General features: G+C 42.2%; 1 protein-coding gene and 1 long non-coding RNA gene across 3 annotated transcripts in view; one reads left to right on the top strand and one right to left on the bottom strand.

Moving 5' to 3' along the window:
* Nucleotides 1-25,941, top strand: part of LOC142830989 (uncharacterized) — a 58,654-nt gene that overhangs the window by 10,028 nt on the left and 22,685 nt on the right. The window lies entirely within an intron of this gene.
* Nucleotides 1,321-23,995, bottom strand: FBXW12 (F-box and WD repeat domain containing 12). 2 transcript variants are annotated; one of them, XM_075939679.1, is made up of 11 exons: nucleotides 23,800-23,916; nucleotides 22,244-22,405; nucleotides 19,799-19,836; nucleotides 17,616-17,779; nucleotides 16,289-16,410; nucleotides 9,259-9,468; nucleotides 7,741-7,905; nucleotides 3,971-4,178; nucleotides 2,848-3,029; nucleotides 2,636-2,763; nucleotides 1,321-1,744 (listed from the first exon to the last, which is right to left on the bottom strand). In XM_075939679.1, the coding sequence occupies exons 4-11, from the start codon at nucleotides 17,722-17,724 to the stop codon at nucleotides 1,645-1,647; spliced, it is 1,224 nt and encodes a 407-aa protein (XP_075795794.1). In that variant the 5' UTR covers nucleotides 17,725-17,779; nucleotides 19,799-19,836; nucleotides 22,244-22,405; nucleotides 23,800-23,916; the 3' UTR covers nucleotides 1,321-1,644. The 2 variants fall into 2 exon arrangements, with proteins under 2 accessions (XP_075795794.1, XP_075795793.1); XM_075939678.1 differs by lacking the exon at nucleotides 22,244-22,405 and having other exon boundaries at nucleotides 23,800-23,995.

The raw sequence follows: 25,941 nt of genomic DNA, 5'->3' as shown, positions 1-25,941 counted from the left end.
GGTTTTCACACTAAAAAAAATGGTAACCAGCTCAGATTTACTAAGGCAGAGTCAAACTTGTTCCACTACCAAAAATTTATAAATCCCAGCTAATTTAGTTGCATGGGGGAAAGGAGTTACTTAGAAAGTGATAATTTTAGGAGCTATTCTGACTGAACAAAAGTGGTAGTGAGCTTAGTTGAAAGCGAAGTAGAATATCAGTCAAGGGTTTTTAGTCTGATCTACCATTCCTAGTATAAATGAATGTAAAATGTCACAGTATTTGCATGTCTGAAAGTTTAAAAGAAACTGCAATAAAAAATAACCGATTTTACAGTGCGGCTGCTAAATTGAAGAACTGCAGAAGATACAGAGGGCTCCTAGGAAGAGGTAGTAGGTTGCATAGTTTTAGGGCAGGGATTTTGCTCACAAGGAGTTAACTATACAACCTGCTGCCTTTCTTAGGGCTTTATTATTACAACAGGACCATTTTGGCTCAGTCTAAGCTTCTGCAGCTTTGATATGTGAAGAAAAAGCAATCCAAATCAATATTTGATCAACTAAGTTTCAAACTAAGCATGGCAGCAACAGATTTCTTCTCTCAACTCATTTACTGTATTAATCACAAGGTTGCAGCCAGAATAGTGCTGCTTTTGAGGGCAAACAGAGAACACGCCATTAGCTCTCTTGGTAAAAGTGAGTGGTAATAAGGTAAAGTGTCATCCTAATTTTGAAAGGAAGGTTAAGACCTTCCAGTACTGAATGAGTTAAAATATTCAAGTGACTTTTAATAATAGCAGAAGTGTGGGATATCTCTTCTCAAAGTGCTCAATACTTAGTCTTTTTCTACAGCAATAAACATCTACAATGATTGAGTTCTAAAGTTTTATTTTTTATTCATCGTGGATATGTGGGGTATTAAAGGGAGGATTGAAACAGCTTAAAAATAATTAATGCTGACAATCACAGGAAGTATAGTGGTCCTTTCCTGTAGATATGATGGTACAAACTGTTCCATGATTTTAAACTACATCTATAAATCTACATTGCACAGCATACTGTAACTTTCGTAGAACTGCACGCAGGTCTACATCTTGCATGTGTGGAAAAGATGTCCCCTGCTATGTTATTTAAAGGCAGTCAGTGCTTATATTTTATAAACATCTTTTAAAAATATAGTAGTATGCTACTGGATAAAATATCATGCCAGAAGAGTTGCACTGAACCATACTGTATTGACAGAACTAGGTACAAGGATTGTTTCATTCCTGTATTTTTTTAAATTTCAGCATGTATTGTGTATATTCCATGTGACTAATGTATTTTTATTTGCAGATCCAATAAATTTTAAACTGTTGTATGACTCTTTATTGAGGATAAGAGCAACTTAACTTACATAATAGAAAGCTGAGGGTTACTTAAAGCATTCTAAAAGCAATATTAATAGTGGTGGCCTTACTGAAATTAAGTGTATTTTAAAGGAATATTTTTATTAGATGAGCTAAAATACAGGTTAGGACCTCTAGTAAACCGCATATATCCTGCTGTTTATCATTACTTTAAAAGTTTTATGATGACAGAGTGCCGTATGCTTAATTGCGTAAAGCTTTGCAAAGGAACACACAAAATGTAGCTAAAATGATGGATCATTAAATGTTTCTGTATTCACAAGTTAAAGGAATATGCTCTTAAAATACTTTTTCCATCACTTTCCGCCACCACACCTACAATGCTGATATTGTCACATGCCACTTCTGTAAAGCCCCTGTGTGGAAAAAATTTGAGAGAGAACAAGTTAAACAGAAGGTCTTAATAGGCAGCTAGTTGTAGTTGTCACCTTTAAATTAGGACTATACAATTTAAAGTGTAGACATATCCATTAAGTCCATGTTTTACTCTTGGGGCAGAAATACCTGTCACAGCCTAGACAGCCATCCTAAACTTTCAGTGTGGGGGTGGAGGAGAGCCTGCCTCTTGCGATATTTGTGCCTGCAGTTTAAATTCTACTGCCCTGCAGCTTCTCAATTGAACATAACGACACAAACAGCATTAGCAGAGGCCTAACCCACTGAAAAATAGTGATGACTTTCTGACTTTAAAACAGAACTTGATTTTGTAGCAGGGGTGGGGAATCTTTTTTGGGTTGAGGGCCACTGATCCACAGAAAAATCAGTCATTGAGAGGCCCTAAGCAAGAAGCAGGAAAACTCCGTGGTGTACTCCCTAACTGAAAAGGAGAGATGCTCTCCACATTACCCTTACATACGGGTGCTTAGGAGGGACTAGCCTAGTAGATTGTGTGTGCTTGGAGCAGGGAGTGGAGCATCAGCTTCCCCAGGCTGGCATATGCCCTCAACCTCTGGACTTGAGGTTCCCCACCTCTATAGAAATAAATACCATGCAAAATACAAGAACCACATGATCATTAGAAAATATTTTACATACAAAAAGCAGCTTAATATCTTCCACATTTCTGAAAAAATTACTAGTTTGATTTTTTTTCCCTTTAGAGGAGACTGCAGTAGTGACAATTCCCCTGTCTATTGCCAATATCTCAGTTTTCAGAATATTGAATTATTCACATGTTTAAGTGAAAACAAGTTAATCATATAAATAAAGTTGCTAACTTGGTCCAGTTACCAAGTGAGTTGTCTTACCTTGACCATCTGTGGGATCCCCCTAGTAAGTGATAGCGACCTGTCAGCGAAGAGATTTTGTTTACTTTTTTCCAGGTGTACACACGTAGTGAGAGATCCATAGATGATGTGACAACACGAAAAGAATCCTTCCAATTAAACAAAAAACCTTGGAGTTAGAGTAGAAATAAACAATGCAAAAAATATTAGTGCTAAACATTTGAGAGACATACCACCCATAGAGAAGTGATTGTATTCTTGTGGTCCTGGAAAACTTCTAATTGAGTCCCGAAGATAGAATAGAGTTTCAATTCTGATCCACATCCTAGAAGAATTGTTTCTGTTCCATGCCCTTCCATGAGAATTGCTGTGGTCCGGGTTCCTCCTGGTAATGTGAAACTTGCAATCTGTTGAGCTTTAATAAAGAAAATACAATACTTGTAAACACTCATACTTCAAAGACTCTTCCAACTCTAAAACCACTTCTACTAAAATCTGCAGTATAGGAAGAGTTTAAGACTTTTTCTCTGGTGCCTGGTTACTGTGAGCGTGACATCGCTCTTCTTTTCCATAATTTACACTATTTGTCGGTCACTATCCTGCCACCCCTCCCAACAAGATCTTATGATGGCTCTCTTCCCCCTTTAGGATAGTGCTACATTCCTGTTTGACTGAGAGCCTTATTTTTACATGAGCTGCAGGCTGTGTGTTCTCTATAAGGCTCCCTTGACTTTGGACATGGCCTTTTGCCCATCCAGGACCATGTGCATATTTTAAATTATTTAGCCTCTTACCCTTTTTGCATTTTGAGTAAGGACTACAGGAGAAAAATTTTCCACCATTCTTCTAAGTAACTGCTTGCGAATTGGGGGGGAACCTGCCACTATACCCCAATGACCAGCTGGCTCTGTTGCAGCAGTGGTAGTGATCATTTCCAGAGTTGAGTATTCCTATATACTTACATGTCTATGTGCCCTAGCTGAACTGGACTGCTGGAGAGTAGAAGGGGAAATACATGGCTTCAGAAAGGACACAAGCTATGAACAGCTTTGCGGATTAATATCAAACCCCTCAAACTGCAACCAGAAGCCAACAGGAAGCTAGCAGTTCCTGAAGCACAACTGCGGCAAAAGCAAATTTTTTTCCTTTCTCCTATAATAAGTGATGTATTTTAATCCATATTTTTTTAAAAAATATTTGGGATAGAAAATTCCAGCTCCAAGATAAAATGTTTTGGAAAGAGTTTTGTATCCTGAACTATATAATAAACTGCTATGATTACTATAAAAAAGTGCAAGTCAAATAAAAAAAAATCTTTTCTATGCAGTGTTAAAGGGAATAGTAATCAAAACATACCTAGAACTTCCGTTTTATATTTTGACTTCTTGACTGCTAGATCAAACACTGTGATGTTCATTTCAACTGACATGCCATCTTTGTGCATTACTGCTATTCTTGCTGGTGCTTTTGGTAAGCAGCAGACTACAGCACAGTTGTTGACAGGCAAAGAACAAGATATGGGTGGTTCATCTGTTGGATTAATCAAGCAATCTATATAAAATATCTGTTGTAGGGAAAAAAAAATACACTATTCAGATTACAGTGCCACCTATGGAAACAGTAGAAAAAATTCTCCACGATTAAAGTTAAGAAAAACTTTTGAAAGTCAGTTATTAAAGTTTGCCTTTGAATGCTTTATTGAAAGTCATCACAGTCTTACTGAAAAGTGAGGGTTTGATGCTTGTGAAAGTCTGGGATAAGACTTCGTATAGCTGAGCCACAGACTGAGCAGGATTGCTTACGCAGTTCTGCCAGCATATCTGAATATAAAATGGCAGCATTCTCTGCTATTCCAGTCAACTTTCCTTTTATCTTATGCTAAAATATGTAGAAGGGGTGTATGGTGTTTTAACTAGAATGATGCCAACAGAGCACTGCTGAAAATGATACTTTTTGCATGAAGAAAGATCCCAAATTACTTGTGGCTTGGTTGATTATTCTGAGGTATTTCTAATAAACTTTCAGAATCCATTGTAAAATGAATCTAACCTGTCAAGGGCGGTTAAAAATTTGTTGCTGTGCATGTTATTCAATATATAGGAGAATATCTCAAAGCACATATGAAACTAGGGTGAATTCACAAACTCCTAGAATATTAGAACTGGAAGGGACCTTGAGAGGTTATCAAGTCCAGTCCTCTACCCTCACAACAGCACTAAGCACTGTCTCAGTCATCCCTGACAGATTTCTATCCAACCTGCTCAAATATCTCCAGTGACTGAGATTCTACAACCTCCCTAGGCAATTTATTCCAGTGCTTAACCACCCTGACATTTAGGAAAATTTTCTGTGTCCAACCTGAACCTCCCAGGCTGCAGATTAAACCCATAGCCTCTGATGACAGGATAAGAAGCAAAGGAGAACAATTTTTCCCCTCTCCTCCCTGACACACCTTTTAGATACCTGAAAACTGCTATCATGTCCCTTCTCAGTCTTTTTTTTCCTAACCAAACAAGCCCAATTCCTTCAGCCTTCCCTTATAGCTAGTTTTCTAGACTGTTAATCCATTTTTGTTGCTCTTCTCTTGACCTCCAATTTTTCCACATCTTTCTTGAAATGTGGTGCCTAGAACTGGACTCAAGCTGAGGCCTAATCAGCACAGAGTAGAGCGGAAGGATGACTACTTCTGTCTTGCTCACAACATTCTTGTTAATGTAGCCCAGAACCAGGTTTGCTTTTTTTTGCAAGTGTCACACTGTTGACTCATATTTAGCTTGTGGTCCACTATCACCCCTAGATCGCTTTCTGCAATACTCCTTCCTAGACAGTCGCTTCCCATTCTGTATGTGTGAAAAGGATTGTTCCTTCCTAAGTGGAATACTTTGCATTTGTCCTTATTAAACTTCATCCTATTTACCTCAGACCATTTCTCCAGTTTGTCCAGGTCATTTTGAATTATGACCCTATCCTCCAAAGTACTTGCAACTAAGGATGTTAACTAACTAGTAATTTACTAGTCGAGTAGTTGATGGAATTTCCATCGACTACTCAACTAGTCAATAGCCCAATGGGGGCTCTACATTTCAAAGGAGGAATGTGGAACTTTGCCTGCAGCCCGGGGCTAGCAGGAAGTCCTGCTGACTCCGGGCTCCATGTGGGTGCTTACCCTTTGAAATGGGTAAGCCCTGGGGGGCTCTTGTGCTTTTCAAAGGGTAAGCATCCACATGGAGCCCGGAGTCAGCAGGACCTCCCGCTGGCCCCAGGCTGCATGCAGCGTGCCAGCTTTGAAATATACAAGAGTCCCCAGCGGGGGTTCTTGTGAATTTCAAAGCAGAAGCGCCCTCATGGAGTCTGGGGTCAGCAGGGGACTATTTTTGGGAAAATTCATCCTGAACTAGGACAAGAATGTCAAAACCTCAATTTTTCACAGAACAGTAATCCCACAATGAAATACAGAACTTAGAGGTTCCAAAATTAAATGTGCTCCTTAGAATCCTTCTGGTAAGCTGCAGTGAGGATGAGAACACTGCTACCCCTGGCAACCGCTACTAAAAGTACTATGATTGTATCGCTGCTGTCCACCATTAAATAGCCATGTGAGATTGACCAGACTCTGGTCAAGTTTAACACCTTGTCAGTTTCACTGCTGCTATTCAGTGCTGGGCAGCAGTGAAACTGAAAGGAATTGTCTGCCAGGGCCCCTGGCTCCATTGCAACCACCCTGGCAGCCCTTGGCCCTCTGTAGCCTAACTAGCAAACTGATGGGAGTGTTGATTCACAAACTCCTGTGTCAGCTCGACCTCTCAGAAGTTCAGCAATGGAGGGAAGCAACCGTCCTGGAAGATACAGGGTTCAGAATTCAGGGAAGTCTACATAACATGAGCTGCCATGAACTCTGAAAGCCTGGGCATCCTAGCGCAACCTACCAGGCAGGTGTCCAAAATAAATGTATCACAACCTTTCTGACAGATTGATGAATTCTGATGAAAAAAGTGTCTTGCTGGAGTTTATGTGAACCTTGCCGTTATCTTAGCAAGCAAATTCAGTTGTATCTCATTCTGTAAAGATGAGGACCTTGACAGTAACCACTAGGAGTGTCATCTGCCTAACACTAAGAGCAAGTTGTTCGTTTAGGCTTCTAGCAAATTTTCTATTTTTATTTTTCGAATCTTCATATTATTTATTAGCTTCAGATATATAAAACTGCTACACAGATTGCTCTACTTGCACCACAAAAATATAAAATGCAATAGTTTAGATATTCAAATTCAACCAGTTGCATTAGAAGCAGAGTGTTTTGCAACAAAGAAAGCTACATTATAAATTACATGTAATGCCCTAAGATTTATGGGATAAAACACATTAGGCACTTTGTCCAGGAAGGGCAAATTCTTTAAGGTTAATTAGGAAATGTTCTATCAAGGAAGATGTTTTCCTTCTTTGATATCAGATTGTTATATATTAATACAGTAAAACTCCGATGGTCCGGCACCATCAGGAACTCAGAAGTGCTCTGGGCAGCCGGACCATTGGAGCTGCTCTGCCCCCAGTTTCCCGGATTCAGCCGCTGCTAAAACTGACCAGCAGCTGAATCCAGGAAGCCGGGGGCAGAACAGCTCTGTCTCCGGCTTCCTGGAGTCAGCCACTGATCAGTTTCAGCAGCGGCTGACTTGGGGACACCTGGGGCAGAGCAGCAGGGGTGCTGCCGGGTTGGTCTCGCCGTGCCAAGGGTCGGCGCTACCGGATGAACCTAGCAGCACTCCAGCTGCTCTGCTGCAGGCGTCCCTGATTCAGCCGCTGCTGAAACTGACCAGCAGCGGCTGAATCAGGGACGCCTGGGGAAGAGCCGGACTAATCGGAAGGGGGGGCTATGAAGGGTCTGGGGCCAGACCCCTCATAGCCCCCCCTTCTGATAGTCAAGCATATCTGATAATCCGGCACCCCCTGGGTCCTAAAGGTGCTGGATTATCAGAAGTTTACTGTACTTCTGAGTCCATCAGTCAGGAATCTATGCCAATAAGATCAAGAGGAAGGCACAAGAGACTATATTAAAATGTATATAGTTAACATCTGCATATTTAAATACAGCTCCCAATTGTATTTGAGCGTTTAATGGCATGTTGTACCTTTAGCGATGTATCTGCATTCTCAGTAGATCCAGCAACTAGCCATTGCTTGTCCGGTGAACAAAGTAATAAATCAATGCTAGAGTTTTGAAATGCTGTAATATGTGAAACCTGATTTAGGTTAGGAACTTCTAATATATAGATAGCACCTCCTGCGGTGGCTGCCTAAAATAAAGAAAAGATGCATAAGATAGAAGCACAGCTACAGCATCCCAACTTCTATAAAAAATATGACTCTGAAGGCTTAGTGCTGATGACATCAACCAGCATCTGTCTCATCTGAATTGAAGCTAAGAGTTGAATTTTACCAAGCACCAGCCCTGAAGGCTAAAGTGCATCTCACATCAAGATGTTCATAGCACAGAGTCTCCTATGTAATCCATTCAAAAGAAAAGGAAAATTTGTATTAACTGAGGGGTTTTTTTAAGTCCATTTTGGGGATCAGCACAGCTGCTCTCCTGTTGCTGTTACAGCAGTTGGCATACAAAATTAACATGATCCTGTGGAGGAAGAACCACCTCACTATATGTAGTGTGAGGCGCAGAAGCAAAAGGCTGTGGAGAGAATTTCCTCATGATTCAACATCTAAGATTCCAGTCTCTGAAGTGGGAATTTAATTCTCCACTAGCTAAGTGCTTAGCAGTAGCTCAGTGCCACTATGCTGTAATTTTGAATACTATAACGAACATTCCGTCCTCTTAGCCGTGTTCTCTGCAGTGATGAGGAATACTGGAATCCACAGTATTCATTCCCTCAGCTAGCAGCACTAATACCACAGAGAACTGAAACAGAGACTTCCCAAACAAGCCCCATTAAGACTGGATAAAGCCTTCTTGTATTCCTATCTATTGTCCTTCTCTTGCATTCTTCCACAACACACATGCTTTTACTTGTTCCATTGTAATAGCAAGGCAAAAGATGTTCATTACAAACATCTGTATAACACTTAGTATGTGGCAATTTCCTATGTTCTAGATACTTTATTCCAAAAATATGTAGACAAACTCAAGAGAGCCCAAAAACGGAGCTGGAGGAAAGATCAAAATAACTAAATAAAATGCGGGGAGCAACCTGAAAGGAGTACAATAGTCTCCAAAGTGTATAAATGCAAGGAAGCATGATTGTGCTATATGCAACAAAAGAAGAATTAAGTTAAAATAAATGGGCTTTGAGAATGAAAGCCCTTGGAAGAGGCACATCTATACAGTAGAGTGGTGAAAGTTCTATCCTGGCAGACTTTTGAAATGAGACTGGATAAAACCCTAGATCATCCAGCGCAGAATAATTAATTCTTTACAGGCTGCTGTTCCAGGATGAAATCCTGGCCTCACTGAAGTTAACAAGTTTTGCCATTGCCTCCCTTCAACCAGATGTCATCTGAAGTCTCTTTCAATAAACATGTACCTATCTCCCAGTACTTAAAATGCACTCCAGAAGTATATTCCTCATTATATTAAGTAAGCACATATCTGAGGGTAGGCTGAGCTCTCATTACTTAAGCCACCTTGGTGTACTTACAGCTAGGAAGAGCTGCTTGTTCACTGAGAAGGTGACCAAACTGCAGGAGGATGACGATGTGGAGAAAGCAGCAAGTTCTTCCCCAGTTTCTCCATCCCAGACTTTGATGGTTCCATGGGCGTCTGTGCTGATTGCCAATTTGTACTGTGGGACAGTAATAACTTTGACAAATGGCACTTCCTGGGTGGGACTTGACCATATCTGTATACCCTGAACAAAAATTTGTAGTTAGAGGTCAGCTTATGGGCATCTGCAATGGATTTAAATCGCTATCAATGCATCCTTTCCCCCTTATTGCTTGTTTTTGAAAATATTACATATTTCAATAACATTTTGCTTGGTATTTTCCAGTGTTTGTGTTGAAATAGTTTTCCTTTGACAAGATAGCCATTAGTTTCTCCTTGCTGGAACTCTCTTCTCTCTCTGGATTCTAATAATGACTCAGCTTACTCCATTGAATTGAAAAAATCCTGAAATGCAGCCAAGAAACTCTTTCCAAAGATGACATCATTTTAAATAATCTGATGTTTCCTTTGCACCATAAATCAAACTTGTTCTATCCACACCCAATGACTTTGCAGACCACAGGACTGGAAAATTCCATTCCGTCACCCCTTCTTGGTAGCAAGAATCTGAAATAGTTTTTAAATCTTCTCTCCTATTCTCTTTCATTATCTCTGCATTCTTCAGGGCACCATCACAAAGTGATTTGCATTGATAATTAAAGCATATTTTAAGAGCCATCTGTAGTACAGTCAGACTAAGCAGCATTTGATACCTTGCTATGCAAATTCATCTCAGTCTGGACCTACAATACCAACACTTTTGTTACTCACGTCCTGAGCAAGGACTGCCAATAGCATTTCACTCTGCCAAAGGGGATAGTGGTTTCTGAAGTGATCTCAGGAATTAAACTCAGACCAAACACACTGTCATAATTCATCTATCGTAAGTTTTCATTCTAGTTTCTCAGTTTGCTCTTGGCATCATTCTGTTCAGCTCAGTTGATGAAGGGGAGTTGCACCTGCTTGCTTCCATGAGTCAAATTCTATCCTGTTGTCGAAAACGGGTGTGCATGTTAGAGGACTGATGTTATGGGTCACTGTCAATTGATTTATCATTTCATAGGCATGTAATACTTAGGTGTGTAAAAATGCATGCCAAAGGTGTAGGGACGTGTGTGTGTGTATGTCTGTACAGGTTGAACCTCTCTAATGTGGCACCCTTGGGATCTGACCGGTTCCAAACCAGAGAATTTTCTGGACCATGGGAGATCAATGTTATCTAGCAGCATTACCAACACTTCCACTGCTTACTGGGCTCTTAGAAGACATTTAGGGATAAATTAGAGCTAAATAACAGCACAGAACACTCAGAACCAGGACTGGTGGCTATAAACAAACTGCATAGGACCATGGGAAACTTGGCCACATCCATGAAAAGTGGACATCCAGCTAACTAAAATAATTCCAGATCATGGATGTTTCCAGACTAGAGAGGTTCAACCTGTACTACCAAGTTACTTAACCTGTACTACTTAAGTTAGCACTAGTTAACTTAAAAATCTGTCGTATTATTGCACTCATTTCCCCAAACATGTTTACAATGGCCCAGCTCTCAACTGATCTTGAATGCATTACGTTTAGCCAATTAAATGACACTGGCTCCATTCAAGCTTTATTTTCTAACTGTACGTGATACTATGCAGGCCTTGAATTTTTTAATATTAAATGCAATACTAATTTAAAATGTAACAAGTCTAGCTTCTCTAAAAGTAACAGTCCCCAATAGCTGTTTCAAGGGCGCCAGCCTAAAGCCCAATATTCAGTGATTTATCTTTAAAAACGTAGAAAACAATGAATATGATACTTTAATCATTGCAAGATTTCACTTTAACCTTTGGGCAAGACTATCATGTTGAACAGTGTGTAACCTCCCCCGCACTACCCAGAAAAAAACCCAAATTGTTTACACTCTTAGAAATGCTTATCTAATTCAAATTAATTGACCACATGAAGGCAGTGGAGCTTTGATGCATGAAAAACCTTCTTTGTAATAGGACAGAATACTAGAGATATGACTTGGTTGCACACTCTGCTCCTCTCAAATGTGATGAGAGAAGCCAGGGAAGAAGAAAAGTCTGATTTCATAATATACCGTGTTTTTTGTGCTGTGATTTGAATTAAATATTGAACATTAGTGACCATAAGCCTGAATCTCTAGTCAGAAAGAGAGTTAAAGACCTGAAGGAATCACTAGCTTGTTATCTAAATCTGTGCTGCAGGCACAGGAGGGCCGAAGCTGCAGCAGTGCCTATGCTCCCCATCCCCAATGGCAGGGAAATGATGATGTGATATGTACCCCAATAATCCTGGCCTGTGATTCACATGCTGCAGAGGAAGGCAAAAAAAAAAAAAAAAAAAACCTAACCCCATGACTTCTGCCAGTCTGACCAGATGGGAAAATTCCTTTCAAACCCCACCTATAATCCCACATGGTGATCATTTAGACAAGTGGTCTCCAACCTTTTTTACACCCAAGATCACTTTTTAAATGACAGACCAAGCCAAGTTCTACCACCCCGCACCTTCTTTGAAGCCCCGCCAACTCTCTGCTCCACCTCTTCATCACTTGCTATCCCCAATCCTTATACTGCTACTTTAAAAAAAAATTCCCACCGTTCCTCACAGCTACTCACCTGTGCTGTTGCTCGGTGAGTAGCTGCTCCTCAAATGAGGAAATCTAATGTAAATGTACTGCGCAGTTCAGAGAGGGCTCAAGAGCTACTCTTAGAGCCTCCGAGATCTACCGGTAGATTGCGATCTACAGGTTGGTGACCACGGATTTAGACCATGAACAAGAACCAGCCAGCCAAGCACTTGAGAAAGAGAGTATGTTTGTGTTGCACCAGCTCTGGTCCATCTTCACTTTTTTCTTCACTCAGCACATAGCCAACCTGTGGAACTCCTTACCAGAGGATGTGGTGAAGGCTAGAACTTTAGCAGGGTTCAAAAAAGAGCTAGAAAAATTCATGGAGGTTAGATCCATTAATGGCTATTAGCCAGGATAGGTAAAAATGGTATCCCTACCCTCTGTTTCTCTGGAGGTGGGTGACAGGAGGGATCACATTAGGATTACCTATTGTGATCTCTCCCTCTGGGGCATCTGGTATAGGCCACTGTTGGCAGACAGGATACTGGGCTAGATGGACCTTTGGTCTGACCCAGCATGGCTGTTCTTATGTTCTTCTACCCTCAATGTTCCATCTCCACCTGTGGCCATCTCTGATGCTTCCAAATAAGAAAGAAAAAAGCCTTCCAGCTGGTGGTTAGCTGAAATCCTGAGAGTCATGAGTTTTAGGAACGTAAGTCAAAGCCAATCTTCTTTCCCACAATTCCTATTGGAAAGCTGTTCTCAATTTCAGCCTGAATTTGTTCATGGATGGTTTACATTCATTTGTTCATGTGCCAATACTGTCCTTTAAATAGCTCTTTGTCTTCCCTAATATTTACTTATTTCCCCATGTATTTATAGATAGCAATCATTTCCCTGCTCAGATTTTTTCTAGCCTAAATAAGCCTAGCTTTTCCAGTCTCCCGTCATAAAATACACCCTCCCTTCTCTGATCATTCTAATAACTCTTCTCTGCACCTGTTTCAATTTGAATTAATCTTTTGGGTGACCAGAATTGTATACAGTATTCCAAGTAAGATATTACTAATATCTTGTACAATGGCATTATTTCTCTGTCTCTACTGGAAATGCCTCTCCTAATACATACTATGATCACATTTGCCTTTTTCACAATGGCATTAAATTGAAGACTCGGTCATCCTGTGACTGATCCATACACTCAAGTCTCTCTCCTCTGTCATTTCCAACTGATGAACCCCTAGCTTGTAACAAATTCTTATTAGCCCCTAGAAGCATGCCCTTTCACTCTGTACTATTGAATTTAATCTCAGGGTCATCCAGATTTTTCTGTGTAATGTTCCGATCCTCCTCTGTGTATTGATGATGCCTCCAAACTTATCATCAGCAAATTTCTTTAGCACACTCCAATTTTTTGTGCCAAACTCATTAATTAAAAAAATTAAGTAAGATTGGTTCCAAGACTGAGCCTTGGAGAACTCCACCAGTAACCTCCCTCCAATTTTCAGCACAACTTGTAGCCTTTTCCATTTAGCCAATTCCTTGTTTATTTTACAATGCTCATACTGATCCCTATCCCAGTTTACCAACAAACATATAGTATAGTGTCAAATCCTTTACTGAAGTTCAAGTATACTAGATCTACCACACTTCCCATATCTAAAAAATCCCAGTTATTTTCCCAGAGGAGGAAATCAGGTCAGCATGACACGATCTACCTTTGGCAAACCCATGCCACACTGCACCATTTCCTTTACCATTTACCTCTATGTTTTCACAATTTGTTCTACAATTTTAAACAGTACTGAGACCAGACTAACAAGATCTGTCATTTGCCACTACCTCCTTTATTAAATACAGCTATGACTGTTTTTTGTATTAATCCCCAAATAGTTGGATTTATTAAAAACCTTTGCCACTGGATTAGCAATCTCATGTACCAGTTCTTTCAGTGGTCTGCAGTGGAAGTTCTGTTCCCCTGATTAGAGTGCATTAAGCTCTTAAAGTTTTTCTTCCACCTCAGAGGTGGTAATTTCCATTTCTAGAAACACATGTCCATCAGCCAGATCACCTTCATGTATATATGCCACACTATCATTGCAACCAAAAACTGAGGTATTCATTTAGCTCAGGTGATTTTTGAGCAGAATACTTCCAGTCCCTTGAGATGGAGGGTCAAGACAAAATAATGAAGATGAAAAGACGGCTCAAGGGTTGATGCTATAGGAAGGTTTGGGATGATTGACCTTTGGGAGGCAGTTACAGAAAGAAGTTTCTTCTCAACTGATAGACTCCACGTGAGTAGTTGGGGTATTAATCTATTGTGATCAACACTGGTACTATTGCTAAAAAGGGCTTTAAACTAGGAGATGGGGTTGAGAGAGACTCTTGAAGTCTCCAGTATATTGAAGCCAGACATGGAGCAGGAAAATCAGCTAAAGGAAGATACAGTAAGGTATAAGGGAACATCACAAGCTAGAAAACCAGGTAAGGTCTGAGGGAAATAACTGAAATGCATGTTCACAAATGCAAGGGGTTTGGTCAATAGAATGGAGGATCTGGTGCTATTGGTGCTATTACAGGGAATATAGAAACATGGTAGAATAGAACTCAAGACTGGAATACAGGAAGTGAAGGTTGCATGCTGTTTAAGAGAGAAATGGGTAAAAGGGTGGAGTAGCATTGTACATCAACAAAGCAGTAAACTTAAAGAAGTGATAGTATGGACAAAATCTGTTTGGGTTAAAATCATTTTGGGGAAGGGTTGTGAAAGAGGTTCTGCTGGGATAGTATTAGGAGTATGCTATAGACCCCCAGAATCAGATTCTGTTGTGGACAGTAATCACCACCATATTATTAGATAGCAATACTTTTGGGAATTGTGGGAAACTTTAAATTTCCTGGATATAAATTGTAAAATAAATGCTGTTACTACTGTTGGGCCCAGTTATTCCTGGATGTAATAGATGACAGTTTTCTTTATCAAATTGTCACTGAACCAACAAGAGATGATGCAGTTTTGGACTTACTTTCAGTAAGTAGAGACATCACAGGAGAATATGTCATAGGAAATACCCTTAGATTGAGTGATCGTGAATTCATTCAGTTTAAATTAAACAAGGGATAATCCAAACCACAATGTTAGCTCTGTATTTTTTATTTCCAAAGGGCAGACTTTGGGACTATAAGGGAATTAAAGCCAGTTGTAGTAAAGAGTTCAAGGACTTAAATCCAATCCTTTTCCATATTTAACTATACAAACACTATTTGAAATAAAAAAAAAAAACTTGTAGGCTGTGTCGAGACTGGCAAGTTCTTCCGCAAAATCATCTGCTTTTGCGGAAAAACTTGCCAGCTGTCTACAATGGCCGCTTGAATTTCCGCAAAAGCACTGACGAGCTCATGTAAGATTGCCAGTGCTTTTGTGGAAATACTGTGCTGCTCCCGTTCGGGCAAAAGTCTTTTTCCAAAAAACTTTTGTGCAAAAGGACCAGTGTAGACAGCAGAGATTTGTTTTCCGCAAAAAGTCCTGATCGCGAAAATGGTGATCGGGGCTTTTTTGTGGAAAATTGCGTCTAGATTGGCCACGGACGCTTTTCTGCAAAAAGTGCTTTTGCAGAAAAGCATCCTGCCAATCTAGACGCGCTTTTCTGAAAATGCTTTTAACGGAAAATTTTTCCGTTAAAAGCATTTTCGGAAAATCATGCCAGTGTAGACGTAGCCGTAGGGAAAGGCTCTAGACCCACCTAAATAAATATCAACCTCAAAAAGTTTGATATGAAGAAGCAGAGAGATTGCATGGAATGGAAAAAAGGGCTGGCCAGCAAACAACGCTGCATTGTAGCAGTTAGAAAAGTGGAGGAATAAAGTGAGACTTGCTAAAAGTCAAGCTGAATAAACTCTTGCCAAGGAAACTAAATTCATGTGAGTAATATGAGCAAAAAGTAATGATTTTTTTTTCCACTATGTAAATCATAAGGAACAATGAAGTTGGATCTCTTGGGAAAGAGATTAAAGATCTAGGTCTGGTCCAAAAACTGAAGCTAATGAGTTTTCTATACATAAAAAAAGCAACAATTGCCCCCCGCAGAATTTTAGACAGATGACACTAGGAACAAAATCTGGGTTATCCACGTTCCCCCTTCCTTATTTACATACTAGCAATCTTATGGCATCTATATAGATATGGAACAGTTCACTCAGTTTGAATTGAAAAGCATGGATAATATTTGACCTGCATTTTAAATATTATCTTCTGAAGATTACGAGTGGTTGTGTAACATATTGTGTAAGAGGTGTAGGTGACATAATTGTTTTTAAAATAACAGTACAACTATTCTTGATGGGACACTGGACTTGTAAAGAGTGTGCATCTCACCTCTTGGACTTGCCATGCTCGGATAGTGCCATCAGTGGATGCAGTGCATACCACAGACCTCAGCTTTCCAGCACCAAACACGTGCTCGTTGTTGGAGAGATAAGCCATAGCAACTATTTTACCTACAATAATAAAATACAGCAAAATATGGGTATGACCATCCTGTGATTTCATGCCCCCCAAGAGCACTAAGGCCTCTATTCGGCAAAGAATTACATATGAGATGAATTGCAGTAAGCAAAAATGGAGATACAAATCCAGGGAGATCTGATTGCTTCCTAGCATATAATCATACTGCACTTTCAAACATGAGCTAGCAGTTTTTTCTTAATATTCAGAGCAACATAGATATAAAGTTCCATTTGTTGTGAGTGTGATGACTCACGCTAATGTAGCACATGCTGTTATCCAAAACGTTTAGTACATTTTTTTTTAAAAATGAGAGAAAATAAATCACATAAATTATCCCCTGTGCAGACAAGAGGTGATTAAACATCATTTCAGCAAATAACTCATATAGTGATAAAAACTGCCTTAGTTAAATCTGTTAACCCTTTGCTTTGACAATCTTACTGTTTGAATGAAAATATGATGGATTCCAAAACTTGCACATCTAGAGTTTAACAATATGATGTATGAACATAGCAAGACATTAAAGGGTAAATCATACTAACTCAAGCTATGAAGGCAAATTGAAAGGCATATAAAAAATTAGATTCTATTTTTATTTGTGTGTGGAATCCAGAATATTGTCTTAAATTCTTATGTGGGGACACTATTTAATTTGGACTTCAGTGAAGGTGCCATGCAATTCATAGGCTATAGAGTTCTGATTTTTAAAGGTATATGGGTGTCTAAAGATAGATGCCTAGCTCCCTTTAAAAATGTGGCCCTAATTATAAGCGAAGAGAGAATTTATTTAACCAGCATGGAATAACCAATGTAATTATTTGGTTTTATGTCACCATCTTTGAAGAGAACAACATTTTCTTCAAAACATTATGGGATGAAGCTCGTAATTTAAGAATGTTAAGGGCCCTGTTCTTTTCTGGAGAATGTGTCCATGCTATCATACCATAAGCTTAGTCTTCCAAGGCACTTCACCGAATCTGAACATTTTTCTCATGGTTTTCTACCTACAAAGATTCCTGATTTTGGATTTGTGAGATTTGCATGTAAAAAAAAAGCACATGTTCAAATTGAGAACAACAGTTTTGAAGGCTGCTGAAGTCTCTTATCGCTAGTGTACAAAGCATTTGTCCACCTAGATCCCATGAGGGGTTAGATCCAGTTTGTTATACATTATTTTTACTGTATTCTCACATACCTTTATGTCCCCTCATGGCCAGACATGTGTAATCAGCTGATGGCCGGCCTGATGCCATATGATGCTCAAGTTTGGAGCGATGGAGATAGTACTCTTTCCATGTCTGCATCCCTGGCGTCAGGTTGGAAATATTGCAAAAAGTCCAATGACCTAGGCACAGCCTTCTATAAAACATAAAGGTGACACTATTTTTGTTAGAAGTGGGGATGGTCATTCTGCAACTCCTTAACTATTCACATTTGGTGGATGCCTCTAGCTAGGTACAGCCAAATATTTGTCTTGGATAAAAGTAAGATTGTTCTACATTTGGAGAATTTAAGATGCGGCACTGGAGAAAGTGAATTCCTCCTCAATCACAAAAGACCCTTCAGGAAATAAGGGCACCCCCTCATGGATTGGGAGTAAAAATATCAACTTGTATAGGTCCACCATTTTGCTCACTGCAACATTCTGAAAATGGTTTTTTTTTGTAAAGCCCAGTTGCATATAGTGCATTGGAGAATGCGTTCTAGAGCTGTCTCAGTGAAACTGCAGTGTGGACAGTCAGTGAGAGACCTAGCAATCCCCAGAGTGGATGTGATTCAGTAGCCCTTGAGTCAATGTGTGTTTTTTCACTGACTTTATTAGGTAGAAGATCAGGCCCAGCAAACACAATGTCTAGCGCCCATAAAGGCATCTGTGGAAAAATGTAACAAAAATGGGTTTTTTTTCTAAGATATCGCCAGCCTCTACAAGAAAGTGTAGAGGCTGGCGATACCTTTGGAGAATTTAACTGAAAACAAGTTTATGAGCTCAAAATATGATCACCTAAAATGACAATGTCTCTGTAATAGTAAACACACACATCAGTCCTAATCTGATGTAGCAAACTCTCCCAGAACCTGGACTGATCTGTTCATTCCTAATGCCAGAGTTAATTATTTAAACATTAAATGTGCTAATGAAAGGTGCCAGCCTGCAGAACAAAAGTCTGTATTTGTCTACTGAATAGATACAGCCCACTTGGTGGCAGCAGAAGCTTCCCCATTAGAGAAACCAGTGATATGTCTATTTTTCCACAATCGATCCAACCGGGGGTATATTTAATGGGACTAGTGAAGACCCACTAAATCGACCACAGATCACTCTCCTGTTGGTACGCCATTGGAATAAGAGGCATAAGATAAGTCGATGGGAGAATTTTTCCAATCTACTCAGTGCAGTGTAAACACCACAATAAATTAACTTAAGCAATGTCAACTCCAGCTACATTATTCATGTAGTTGGAGTTGCATAACTTAGGTTGACCTAGCCTTGAAATGTAATAATATAAGAGATAATACCAATATTCGGGGCTTTTACTTATATAGGTGCCCATTATTCCCCATTCATCCCAATTTTTCACACTTACTATTTGGTCATCCTATTCTGTACCCTGCCCCATCAATGTATTTCACATAAAAGGAAAAAAAATCTATAAGTGAAACAGCAGTGAGATGAGGCCATAGCCATGCTTACAAGGATACCAATTAAATTATTTTTTAACTGTGTTGTTGCTGGGGTAATGGATGGGTCTGCCTTATTCATTACTGTATTTTTAAAAGATTATCCAGGGTGCCCAGAGCTCTGGAGGGCTTCTCTTACTAGAGAGTGGCAAGAATCTAAGATATTAAAAAAGGTGGTATTTGTGTGACGTGGCTATAGTTTCGTATCAGCCAAAGGGACTGGATTCAAAACACTATGTTGGGTGAAAAAGAGAGTGAGTACACACACATACATAGGCCTTACAAGCAACCCTGGGACCTTTTGTCCACCATATTGTATGCACTTCAATTTTATGCAGTTAAAATTCCTGGATCAAAATTATTTCCAGGTTTCTCATTCTGAGTATACTCCAAGAGAGGCTGGGTTCTCAGAGTCCCCATCACAGTCAGTGGGGGGCGAGGGCACCCAAGTTCAGGACCTCACAGGACTGGTCTGTTTGAACTGGGTAGCCATGAAGTCCCACCACCCCTTTGAGAAAGTTGATGGGAACCAAGAGCTACTATAAAGGACAAAGCAAAAGTACCAGGCAGGTGGCTATAAAAAAATGCCAACGAGGGACCCAGCGCAGAGAACCCCAGACAGTTCCCCCAAAGATCACCTTGCAGCTTCTCCACTCTTCTACACACTGGACTCTTTGAGACACTGAAAGGGGCACTCACCTCCATAGTGAAGTTGTATCTGCAGCTTCATTCCATGCCTAATACAATGGGAAGAGAGAAAGAAAAGATGTGTTAGAACAAAGGAAGCTGCGTTTCATGCTGTTCAGCATTACTGTCACTGACAGAAGAAAGAAGATAATATTAGTCATTGGAGGGGAAAGGGACCAGGAAATCTTTCTAGGTCTGCCCTGCAATCCCCATTACTTTTAACTGCCACTCTTAAGTTTACATTTTGTTTGAAATAGGGATGTAAAAATCCTGTTTAGTTAACAAATTAAACATCAGGTTAGCCATTTCAATGTTATGTTTGACCAGCTGACTGATCAAATGAGAGGGGGCTGCTCCAGCTTCAGCTCGTTATCCATAACCGATAAGCACCACCCAGTAAGGGTGATGCTTACCAGTTAACCATTCACATGCCTAGTTTGAATATTTAGCACAAGATAGTAAGGGGGAATTTCCAAATCGATTGTTTTCAGTTTTGCGTTGATTTTTATAGGAATTCTGTGGTTATAGGAAGTGTGCTAGATAATTATTCAAAATTGTGTTTTACTCTTTGATGCTTCTTTCAGTGTTTATATACGCATGCTTTATCTGTATTTGTATTTCTCTCTCCATACCAAAAGCTATAACTATTTAAAGACAGCCAGCCTGTACCATCTAGGTACTTTGGTGCTGAGTCCAGACGCACAGTAAAAGCGATCTAAAACAGAAAAACAGGTTAATATTGTAACATTAAAATAGGTTACTGCCACCTGCAGATGAAGAGAACAGACTGAGGAGCTATGACACAAGAATAAAAACAGAGGAACAAAGGGTATAAATTAGGATGTGGAAGGTTAACCAGTGTCATCTTTAATGGGTGATGCTTACTGGTTCTGGTTAACCAGTTGGGATTGGAGCAGCTCCTAGCCTACCACCTTGAGCCTGGCCGTGGCCTGCAGCACCGCCCTCCCTCCCCCACCAACCACCTTTAATTAGTTAACCAGTTAAATATCACGTTTAAGCAGTTAACCAATTAAACAGGATTTTACATCCCTTGTATAAATATGGGACCAACAGTGACCATAATAAACACACGCCACTGGGGAAAAAAATCAAACAACCAAACCTCCCACCCTTCTGCATTTTTTTAAATAGTATGCCACATGCTGGGGCCTACCAAAGCAAAGTTTTGATCTTTTTCCAACCTAAAACATGGCAACAGAATTGTTAAAGGATGAGTGACATCTCAACATAGGTATCTGTTGGGTTCCTCTAAGAGACCTCAAATATATAAAGGAAAGAGCCAATGCAATACATCAGATGTACAGCATAGGCAGAATGGGTCAAATGCAGTCTTGGCTACTCATATCAGCAAGCACCATTCCTGGGAAAGTTCTGCACATGTGCAGAATGTATGTTCCCCACAGATTTCTTTGCTTACCTGCCAAAAAATGACTCTGATGGTGAAGCAAAGGGAAACCACAAGAGCAGTCACGAGACCCTCCCCAGAAATATGTTTTGGGTGCCTAGGACAGACGGCAGAGAGGTAGCGGGGGGGGGGGGGGGGGACTGGGAAGGAGTGGGACTTCCTCTTTCCCTGCAGAGCATCCAAGGTTGAGTCAAACCTACTCTACCCCTAGATTTCTACCCCAGGTGCAGGAAGCTCTGCAAACTTCTATCTCCGCTATCTCTCATTTCCTGCATCCATCACTCCTCAGCTATAGGAAGAAGGATCCCTTCATAAGGAGTTCCTCAGCTATCCATCCAGACCCCATGCTGAGTCTTAGCCCCCCCCACTCAGAACACCCCTTCCGAGCCTCACTCACCCTGTACCTGGACCACTCAGATCCCCACCTGGCTGAGCCCGAATCTCCCAGTATCTGGACTCCCCATCACTTCTCCACCAAGCTCTATTCCTCCCACCCCACACCCAGAGCCCCTGCTGAGCCCCAACCACCTTTACCTTGCCCTTGCTACGTTCCATTACTAGTGCACCCAGAATCCCCACCCCAAGAAGCCCCTGTGCACTCAGATCTCCCACTAAGCTGATTACTCCACACAAACGCTTTCAACCCACACTAGGATGTAGCTGTTTCAGCAGGTAACTGATCAGTATGAGCTTATTGGTTACCCAAATGGTTACACGAAGCTCGTGGCCCATTCCTGGAAGTAGACTGGCATGTGGGAACTGGTGCATGCCAGGTGCTGGCTTAAAAAATGAATCCTGGTATGCACCGGCTCCTGGGGAACCGACTGCCGCCCCAGGCAGCAACTGGCTCCCCGGGAGTGGGATGGCAGGTAGGAGACAGTGCACACTTGGAACTGGCTTAAAAGCCAGCTCCTGTCGCACACCGGCTCCCAAAAAGCTGGCTGCCACCTCGCGTGTACCTGTGTAACCGTTGAAATGTTCAGTGGTTACAAGGTTAGCCAATTGCATGCATGTCGGCATCCTTAACTCACACGTGGATCCTTCCCCCAACATTAAACCCCTCAACGCTTGGATCCTGTCTTGCTGAGTCTGTTTGCCTCTGGCATGGAAGTATCCTGGAGTGTTTTTTGGGGCAGGCCCAAATATCCTTGTGCTGTCAGAGTTGGATGCAGCCTCCTTGCTCAGTCTGTGTCCTGGGAGAAGAGATACAGCAATTTCCCACCCCTTTGCAGCTAGTCGCCTGTGCTCCCACCACATTTATTTGACAAATAAATGCCTCCAAATTTTAAAACATTGTGTGCAGAATGTTTAGGCGCAAAATGCCCTTAAGAGTAACATATACACTACAACACTCTGAATACCTGGCTTGGCAAGTGATATACATTACTTTGGAAAGAGCAGCACGGACTACACACTGCAGCTGGATTCCTGACAGCAGAGAAGTTGAAACATCAATTGGTATTTTTCAGTGTTGGTCTGCCCCCCGTTTCCTCTAGTATGCGTTTGCTCACAACTTGCACTCAATGCGTATACTCTGAACTGGCTCATATAAAATCTCCTGAACTCCGCTTCAGTGATTTGCCAACAAACTGCTATCTGCATAAAAGCAGCTCATAGAAATGGTTTGCAAAAGAAGCACTGCTTTACAATAATCATGTTACTCGGGACTTGCATTTTTATAGCATCTTCCAACTGGAGATCTCAAAGTGCTTTACAAGTGTTAATGAATTTGCCTTCACTACTCTCCCCTGAGGTAGGAAAGTCTGAGTTCCGTGTTTATGGGAAACTCGAGGCACAGGTAAGCAATTTACTGCAAGTTACACAGGAGTTTTCTGCAGAGCAAAGCAAACAGGCCCCACTGTCTGACTCCCAGTGCTGTCCTTTACCAACAGGCATGATTTCCTCTCTATGGCCGACTGAGCAGTTACAGTTAAGGGGGATAAAGCATCACTACGGGTCACATGGGATGGGCAGAGTTTTGTGTCAAGTGTCCAGCTGCTTTCTGTCACTCTGGAGGATCCACTGGGGTACAGCTCAGTGACTCTACACCCAGTCCCAAGTTTGCTACCCGCTCTGCTCACCAGTGGGAGCAGGTGACGGGTCGCTTCACTATTCCTCTCCTCAGCCCCGCACAGCGGGGTCAGGCATCAGGGCTCGGCAGGGGCCGATGTGCTTGCCCGCTGCAGAAACGGGTGGAGAGAGGGAGCCAGAGAGCTGGAGCTTCCCGGTGGGGACAATGTTTGCTCAGGCAGGTTAAGCGAACATGCCCCTTTGCTGCCCCCCCCCGGTATCCATCACTCCGCCCTGCCCCCTCTCCCCGCCGCCCGCAGGCAAAGCCCAGAGCAGAGAAGGCCTGGAGCAGGGGGTGGGGATGCTCTGCCAGAGGGCGGGGCGCGGGGCAGGCCCCTAGCCAGCTCCACTGCTGCGACGTCACAGCCCGGCCAGCTGGCGCGGCTCCGGGCCGGGAGTGGCGCTTTGGCCCGGGACCCGGGGCACGGGGCTGCCAGGCCCCCTCGCTCCCCAGCCCGGCACAGCCCGGGGCGAGGGGCCAGCGCAGGGCCGGGCGGAGCGGAGCCCGGCGCGGTACCTTGCTGACGCGCGCGGCGCGGAGCAGATCCGGGGCCTCCAGGTGGGAGAAGATGAGGAGCAGGCAGTCCAGCGTGAGCCGCTCGGCGCCCATCCCCAGCCCGGCTCCGGCCTCTGCCGCCCCGGGGCGGAGCGAGCGCGACACGTGAGTCGGCAGCAGCCCGCTGCTCGCCCCGCCCGTCTGCAGGGCTCCCGCGGCTGCCCCGGGCCTGTCCCCTGCTCCCAGCTGAGCCCCGTTCCTGCCCCTCCTCCTCCCGCTCAGCCTGTGTCCAGGCCCCGCCTCGCTCCCATTCCCCAGCGAGCACCCAGTGTGGGGATAGCGATAGGGATGGAGCCGTGTTAGTCTGGGGGAGCTGAAGCAACATGCAGGACAATGTAGCACTTTAAAGACTGACACAGTGCTGGGGTGCAGCTCCTCGGGGTGACGCTGGCAGCAGAGGTGCCCTGTATTAGGGTTACCATCTCTGAGCTTTCAAAAAGAGGCCACTCCTGAGAAGTAGTTTATCTGTATCCTATCTACCAACTCACCCTGTATTAATGTGTTACAGGAAATCCCCGAGTTGCGACCCCCCCCCACTTACAACTATTTTTTAAAGTGCCGAAACCCCCCCACTTACGTCCTCTGCCCACATTTATGACAGCGCATGGCACCTGTCAATGACAGTTCGAATGACAACACTTCTGACTTGCAACGCTTCCCTGGGAACCAATCGCGTCGCAAGTCGGGGGTCGCCTGTATATATTACATCAGAAGTGTCCTCTTTTTTGAAAGTTCAAATATGGTAATCCTACCCTACATCACACCTCCGCTTAGGGCACGCAGTGCAAGTGAACGCTTGAAACAGCAGGGGGACTAGTCATAGCCAGATGCAGTTACCTGAGTTGACGTAAGACAAAAAACGTAAAGACATGCTCACCCACTTCCTGAAAGTGCTGCCCTGGCACAATTCATGACCATCAGTGGTCCTGACCTTGATGTTGTCTCATCTACTAGCATTTGATTTAGTTGGTCTAGTGTAGACCCTCAAATTGAATGCTGATGGCAGGCCCAGCCGAGGTCCGGTACTCCTCGATCTGCGAGAGTAAGAGAAGCCGCCCGCAGTGTAGACTCTGCAGCGGCTCCGCTTAAAGTAATCCAGATCCAGCTATGCATTTTGCATAGCTGGATGGTGTACCTTAAGTCAACCTGCCTGATCTAGTGTAGACCAGGCCTTAGCTTGTTCCGTGGGCCTGCTTTGGGAAAGCCACTAGCAGGCCTGTGCCACTTCGTAGTCATGGAGCCCTGTGGCATCCATTGGCTCCGGTTCACTGTTTTCAGCCAAGGGGAGCTGTGGGAAGCCAGGCCCAGGCCATGCCACTTCCCATGGCTCCTCTTGGCTGGAAACGGCAAACTGGAGCCAATGGAAGCTACTAAGTTCCATAGTTAGGAACCGTCTAAGTAAACAAAGTGGCACAGGCAGTGACTTTCCCACGGTGGGCCCACGGAACACTTTGAGAAACACTGGTGTACAAGTACACGAAGACCAGAATAAACTACAGAGACTTGAGCATATGGTGAGGAGGAGAAGAGAAGCCCTATATCTCCAGCTACCTGTCATACATATTGTGCCAGTTACACATCCTGCAAAGAGTACATTTAACAAACAAAAACAGATTCACCTCTAAGGACCTAGCTCAAATAAAATGTTTAAATTTAATGTCCAGCTGAGACTTACTTGGTAAAACACAGGCTCTAAACCTGTTCTCTTAATTTATGTGGTTTATTTTCTCTCCTGCAAACTGCAGGGGTTATCTCTTTTCAGCAGAAGGGTTGATTACTGCAATAAATGTTGCTTAAACAACTTAGATTTTCATGATACAAAGCCTTTGCTTGTTAGTTTTGTTAACTCTGTGCTTCCTGTTATTTGAGCAAAAATACATTGTTTTCCATACAGTCTGGTGGATTTTGTAATGTGATGCATTGAAAAGGGTAACAAAGCTCCCCGAATTCTTCTCATTTGCTATATGAGTGGAGTTCAGAGTTCTGCCTTGGGATATCACTTCAGCAAACTAATCACTTAAACTTTCAAAAGGCTTATTTTCATAATGTTTACTTGTCTGCATGGCAAGTTTCTGTTCTGCGTGGCAAGTTACTACAAAGCAA

This window comes from Pelodiscus sinensis, chromosome 11 (genome assembly GCF_049634645.1).
Source record: "Pelodiscus sinensis isolate JC-2024 chromosome 11, ASM4963464v1, whole genome shotgun sequence".
NCBI lineage: Eukaryota > Metazoa > Chordata > Testudines > Trionychidae > Pelodiscus > Pelodiscus sinensis.
Note: the sequence above shows the minus strand (reverse complement) of the source record. Positions and strands in the feature narration are given on the sequence as shown.